The sequence below is a fragment of the Athene cunicularia genome (assembly GCF_003259725.1).
Source record: "Athene cunicularia isolate RWA chromosome 1 unlocalized genomic scaffold, athCun1 chr1_part1, whole genome shotgun sequence".
Taxonomy (NCBI): Eukaryota; Metazoa; Chordata; class Aves; order Strigiformes; family Strigidae; genus Athene; species Athene cunicularia.
The window spans coordinates 65,801,447-65,808,518 of record NW_020799091.1 but is presented as its reverse complement, the minus strand read 5'-3'; the positions used below and the strand labels follow the sequence as shown (position 1 = coordinate 65,808,518).

The 7,072-nt window shown below is 37.3% G+C and overlaps 1 protein-coding gene across 2 annotated transcripts in view; it reads left to right on the top strand.

Annotated features, from left to right (window-relative positions):
* Nucleotides 1-4,773: 4,773 nt before the first annotated feature.
* Nucleotides 4,774-7,072, top strand: part of LOC113481298 (pinopsin-like) — a 95,356-nt gene continuing 93,057 nt past the window's right edge. For both annotated transcript variants that reach the window (XM_026850834.1, XM_026850827.1), the window contains exon 1: nucleotides 4,774-5,528. In XM_026850834.1, coding sequence (XP_026706635.1) covers nucleotides 5,111-5,528 — 418 coding nt within the window. In that variant the 5' untranslated portion in view covers nucleotides 4,774-5,110. The remainder of the gene's footprint in view (nucleotides 5,529-7,072) is intronic.

Below are 7,072 nucleotides of genomic sequence, written 5' to 3'. Positions count from 1 at the left end.
AAAAAAAAAAAAAGTGTAAAGAAGTTTGCGAAGGCGAAATCATAAACTGAGATTGGCCGAAGGGGCTTTGGCTTGATGCAGCGTTTACACAACTGGGGAGAGCCGGGGCGCCGAGGAGGTGCTGGCTCCCCGCTGATGCAGACACCCTGGCTGAGGCTCTGGAGAGACGAAGGGGTCCGGCTCCTTCACTGTTAGCACAGACATTTCTGTATAAAAAATTCTCTTCGCACGCAGGAGGGATTGCCTTAACTTTGAAAATACGATAGAAAAGTACATTTTCTTTCATAAAGCACTGGTTCAGGGTTTTCTCATGCTGTTTTACCACACTCTTAGAATTTTCCTTGGAGAAAATAGCATGGCTTCAAATGTGTCAAACAGTGGTGGACTTCATCGCATGTATTCTGCGCTTATGCTGTTCTTGTTTTCATATTTGTCTTTTTCATGAATGTGAATTCCAATAGGTACGTCTGTAAGTCTGCATGCAAGGGGTTCTCCCACTGTTTTGGGAGCTGGGAGATACCTAAACATCTGGAGCCTCCGCCCAGTCTTCTAAATTACTTCCAAAGACTTACCTCTGGGTGTCTTGTCATCTTATGGTGTGACTTAGGGCATGGAAAAAGTAGTCCAAGAATTTTGTCTCTGGTGTTGCAAAGTCCCAGGCAGTCCCCATCTTTCAACTGTGTTTGAAAAAATTATTTTAGGTGATACCTCTGGTTGTGGTTGGTTGCTGTTAAGAATAATTCAGTTTCTCATCTGGAAAACAAGGTTTAGTGTATAAAAATTTAAAAATATTCTTGCTGTAATTCTGGAATCAGGTAAAAATTTGATTCCTCCCTCATAAAGTTTCAGGTGGGAATGTCTTTGAACTTTTATGAATATTTAAAATTTTAACTTTTTGGTAGAAAGCTAAATTCATAAATGAAGGAAAATGACCATTTAAAAATTTATTTTCATATGAACTCAACAGCAGGCTGATTAGAGATGTGTGCATATATAATATATATTTTTATAGCTTCTCTGTATCACAAGAGAATAAATATAATGTAAGAGTAACGCAAATTTTTTAGCAAAATTATTTTGAAGTTTGATCTTATTTATTTTATGTCATTTTATCAGCTGTTAAGTATATAAAGTGAATTAAGCATCAGCTTTAGCATGTTGCACAACTTTGCAAGGGAAGACTGTAAAGAGTCTGCCAATTAGAAATAAAGAATTATTTAAGGAAAAAAAACAAGCCAATCCTAAACCCTTAAAGCTAATACGTTCAATAAGTTAGTACTTATTTTGAGGGAAAGTGAGAAAGAAAAACAACTCCACTGGTGTATGATGCTGCTCAAACTAATGTGTGGTAGCAAGTGCAAAGAGAAGCCTTACGCTCTCAGTATTAACGCCCATGTCCCCAGAATCTGATATAACATCTTTTGAAACCTTTTTTTCCAACAGACTGCATCAGAGAAAAATGCAAGCAGTGATAGGTGTCTGGTTTCCTGTATCTTTAGATTACTACTGTCAGAACCAGTTAACAGATGAAGCATTTAATAACTGGTGACATTAAATGAACTTTTAGCTTGTTTCACCTGGCCAAATGTTTTGTATCATTTTGTGTATGTTTTCCATTCCATGTCAACTCAAACAAATTCGAGGAGATGAACTGGATGCTTATTTATTTGTATTGAATGCAGTTGTAGGTTTTATTGTGGTTTTGTTTTTTCACATTTTTTTGAGAAACAGAAGAGGAAGAATTAGATGGAGTTCAGTCCTGCAAGCTCCTGAGTTTGCTAGAAATTAAGAGTGTTCAAGGATGTCTTGCTAGATCATGGAGACCTGGGGAGCACAGAGTGTCACCTGTAAGACAGGGTTGTCAGAACTGCAAAGTAACATTTGCTAGATCAAACTGTCTGTCTGGAGAAAAAAAAAAATCAAGTGAACCTTCGAGCACACAAGCCCATCTTCAGGTGTTTTTCAGCAATAATGTGTATTATTCAGTTAAATGCTAACTTTAGGTAAGAATTAGACTAATTTTTCAATGGATATGTATGGGAGTTTAGAAGCTTTATTGAAATCTGAATTTGGCTTCTACTTCATCCAAAGGTGTAAAAAAATTAGCACTTTATACATGAGCTACTAATAAGAGACTTATTCCCACAGCCCAGAATTTCAGATATTTTCCTCTGCAGACCCCTGGCTCTTAAATTCACCCCAAAATTTCAAAGCATATCTTCATTCATCCTTTTGTCATCTTTTGATTTCAAGTGGCTGCATGGCTTGAACTAACTTTTAAAAACTTATCTTACACTGAATTGCCAGGGCCTGCTCATCTTGCCTGGGCACTGGGGCATCCTTGCCCAGTGCACCACGGCAGATCTCATCCCACTGAAGTTGGGTGGGTTGTGGCCTGTGGAAAAACAACCTGGTCACTGGCCTGTGCCTGCACACCTAGTGTTGGACTGCTTTTTAGTCAGCTGAATCCCATTCAGGGAGTATATATCCTTTTATAAGTGTGAACTCTTAGTATATCTTTAAGAATGCTGGATGTATGTGACTGTGTATAAAATATATACATTTTATTATTTATATTTTGAGCTTAATAGAGATATGTATATTAAGTTAGTAATATTTTCTAAGGGGATTACAAACTTTGGCTTTGTCTAACACCACAGTTGTGATGCTTTAATGATAATATTATTCAGACCTTCTGTCTGTGATTATTCTGGTGAAGTTAATACCCACATAGAAACATTTATGATTGCATACTATAATCTGTGCTACAATTATCTAGGTGTAACTGGTTCAGCTTGGAAAAAAAAATTTGCATCTGTAACTGAAATTAATTTGCATGTAAATCAGACTTAAGTCTCTTAAGATTTTGAAGCCGGATTCTGCAATTTGCTTTTGCAGAAGGGTGGAACAGATAGAACTGACCTTAGTTGCATTCCTCAATCAACAGACACATGTGAAAAGATTAGACAAAACTGTCTTCGAAGAGATGGAAAAAGAATAAATTAGTTTGGTAGAATCTAGGGTGTAAGCAGAATTATTAAAAATAATCTACAAAAGATTACTTACTGAGTTTATTTCACTGTATGTCTTGTTTTCCTGTGAATTCTTCCGGTTGAAGGTCTCCTTCAGCACAACACTACCATGCTTTTTTCCTACCAAAAAAAAGTGCAACTATTTACCTTTTCATTTACACAATTAGTGACTGAGAAGCGCTCAGCACCACATTTTTTTTATTCATTTGTTATTTTGTGTTTTGTTTCACTGAACTTAAAATCCGTTCTTTTAAACAGAACTATGAGTAAATTTAAAATATATTGACTGTTAGTCCCAGTTAGTTTCCTTACATAAACTGCAACCAAAATTGGACAGGGGATAATTTTTGTTCCAAATGGTAAAAAGAGGATTTCAAATGTTCTTTTTCTTAGATACCTGAGACCTTTACCAATCTAAATTACCACGTACCTCCTAAATGGAGGGAAAAAAGCAGAAAGCATCAGTTTTTCAGATTGTCAATGACCAAACAGTAGAAGGTCAGCAAAGTGTACATAATTTACTCATCAGAAGAGAAAGTAAATACAGGCTGTACACATTAGAGTCCAAAATCACTGCAATAATGAGACATATTTAGCACAGTGGGTTTGTGAAAATAGGGAAATAGTAAGAAGAAATACTTGCTATAAGCATTCACCATGACACAAAGATATGATAAAAGAAAAAAATAAAAAACCAAACAAACAAGCTGTGCATCTTCAGTAAACTCTGAACTCTCATTTTTCAATTGGTTAACACATCTTCTACAAGATAATTTCCAAAAAGCAGTGGTTAGGAGTAATATAGAAGATGCTCCATTTTAAAATGTGTGTAATCATTCTAGGAGCACATGACTCATGAAACAAAAGTTTTCATATTTTTTAGGTAAGCGAGCTAGAAGTATCATGCATTTTGCACTGAGGAGTGGAAATTTCTACATATATATATATATATATACACATTATATATATATATCCATCTCCATTTTTATAGACATGTCTGTGTAGAATTTGCCTCCAACCATGCAGAAGGCTGGCTAAGCAGTTACACATCTACATTAAGCACTCTGCTGCTACTTCACAACATAAACACAGAGTGTATTTACTGCATGCAGGTATATAAATTCATGTTTGTCGTGGGATAGCGATGTGAATCTTTCAGTGTTTGTCTGCTTTATAAATAATGAAGGAAAACTTCTGTTCACTGGTGAATGTGGGAGAAGTGAAATTGATACTGCAGCTCTGCCAACCTTTGTAAGCACATGAGAGCTTTAGGGACTGTGCCTGAAATTATTCTTTCTGGCTAAAGAGATACTTTCTCCTTCTAAAATTTTCATTTTAGTTAAGGTCTAGTCAGGACTGAAGCTTCACTTGGTGTGAATTGACTTCATGTGGAGGAAGATACAGCTCTTCCTCTAGAAAGCTGATGCAAAAGATAAGTCTTACCATGCATTTTCTCACCTGAGGAACTTGCTAGGAAGGTGTAAATAACCTCCATGATAAACTGTAAGGTAGGGAAAAACTGTTTAGAACAGTCAAGGAAATGTCAACAAACTGGGTTTTTTTTTTTTTTTTTTTTTTTTTTTTTTTTTTGTTGAAAATCAGAGAAAAAACTGAAAAGACTGATAAATACTTGTTACAGTTCAGAAAGGGAAGAACTGTTTGTAATTATGTGTACCTCCTTTTTGGTCTTGTTATGGAAAGAGTTGTTTTGTTTTTACGATTTGTTCTGTATTTTCAGAAAGACACCCATTGTTAGAGGAAACAATGGTAGCTGCCCTTTTGCTCTGGAGGAAGAAGCCATGCTGAAGCACCTTTTTAAGGTACCTTCCATTCTGAGCCTCAAAAAAGATCATCTGACATATTCCTGGTTTTAAATAACAAAGATGAATTTGAGGTGATTGTTTGCTTGGTTTTGCTGCCCCAAAGTTAGCTGCAGAGCTGACTACTGGAAAGGCACGGTGCAGGGAAATATTCCTGTGCTGGAATACAGTATTTCAGACCTGAATAACCATCTAAGAGGTGTCTCAGCTGAGTGAAGATCACAAGGCTTCTGAGATGATTTGACCTGCGATGGAGGGATGCTTCTGGAAAACTGTGGGAGGACTTCAGTGCAAGGCACCTGGCATCTCTGCCCTCACCGATCTGTGTCAAAGTCCAGAATGAACCACACTTGGACATACAATGTGAGCTTTGGTGCACCTACAGATACTGTTGAGCCAAGGGCTGGACTCTCACGATATGGGCACACAGTAGTGGCGGTTTTTCTTGGATTTATTTTTTTTTTTGGTTTCATGAATAACTTGATTGTCCTCATCCTCTTCTGCAAGTTTAAAACTCTCCGTAACCCAGTCAACATGCTCCTCCTGAACATTAGTATCAGTGACATGTTAGTATGCATCTCGGGCACTACCCTCAGTTTTGCATCCAACATCCATGGAAAATGGATTGGAGGAAAGCATGGTTGTAGGTGGTATGGCTTTGTCAATTCTTGCTTTGGTAAGAATTCAATGACAATTCTCTTATTCTCTTATTCTTTTTAACACTGGTACATGAAGCAACTTCATCAGTGAGCTCACTGATGCTCTGTGATAAACAGAAAGATGATTTGATTGCCCTGTTATGGTCAAACACAAGTGAAATGCATGGTTAAAACATTTAAACAAAAGACTTTATGAAAGAGTAGCAAAGATCTGATAAATATTTCCTAACATCCCATCTTTTGAAATTACTTGTTTCTAAGAGATAAAAATCTAGAAAGAAGGAAGCCACTGAAAGGAGTTTGACTAGTGTATGAAAATATATAATACTCTTTTTCAGGAAAATATTTATTAACGCTGAACTGCAGGCCCCTCGGTGCTGCTTCTGTCATGAAAAAAACCTCTGGAAAGTACTCCATTTACCATTTGTAATTATCTATCATCTATCATGAATTCTCTTATTTCCCAGATAATGACAGTTTTCATCATTAGATTCTTTGAGTTCTTCCTCAAAGCAAAACCTTATTTTAATATTACATGCTTGCAAATTCAATAGCAAATTGAGTCATAGGAATAGATTTGTTGGAAATAGTCTAAGTGTGCATCATCAAAGCCGTGGTAAAAGAGTGTTCAGCATTCTTCTCCTGTTCAGACAGAACTTTTCTTGCAACCAGATTTTGCACGGCTAGATTTGTTTTAACTGATAATTATTTTGTTTATTAAAGAAAGATAAATGCACAGAGGGCAGCCTTCAATGCGCCAAGGTGGCCCATCACTTTAAGAATTATATCACCAGATAGTGACGCTCTCTGCATTTATTCCTGTGTTCAAAAAAAAAAACCCCAATCTGCTAAAGTAAAAACTGGCCTGTGGGTGCACATCTAGACATGATCCTTATCTCATCCAGACTGGGAGACCTGGCACAGCTCCACACTGCTGTACATCCTTGCTTTGGTGCCTCCAGGCTACTAGAACAGGGTTGAGTACATCCCTGGCTCTTCTCCCACCCTGGAGTTGTGGTGTGTCTCACGCAGGTAGGCTCCTGCAGCCCTTGATGTAGAGTCAAGCTGTGGATGGATGTGAATGAAAAACCACTTTTTCTACCTGAAGTATAAGCTCTTGGTATTTCCAGTGGTGTTATCTCTGGTACCCTTTCCTTCCTCAAATGTGTGCTCCGGCACTGAGAGTTATCTCCGCTTGGCAGCTTCCCCTGGAAAACTGCTGCTTTGCCCAGAGTGAGCAATCAGGAGTTACTAGTGTTGTATAGTATAAAAACACCGACTTTGGCCAGCCAAAAATATGCACCATTACCAACAATACTTTGGCTTGTTTTGGCAGGGTGCTTTTGTTTTCGTCTGTGCAGAGCAGAATGACATATCATCTTCTTCCATGTTTCATTTCCATTTTTGTGAATGCTATTAATTCAAGTACTGCAGTAACTAGATTTCTCAGGGAGGAAAAATTAGGACTGTTTTTTCTCCATCCTTTGATTTAGCCTTTTTAAAAATTATTAATATTATTTAGGGATGGGAGAAACATTAGAACATTTGGGGGGGGGGGGGA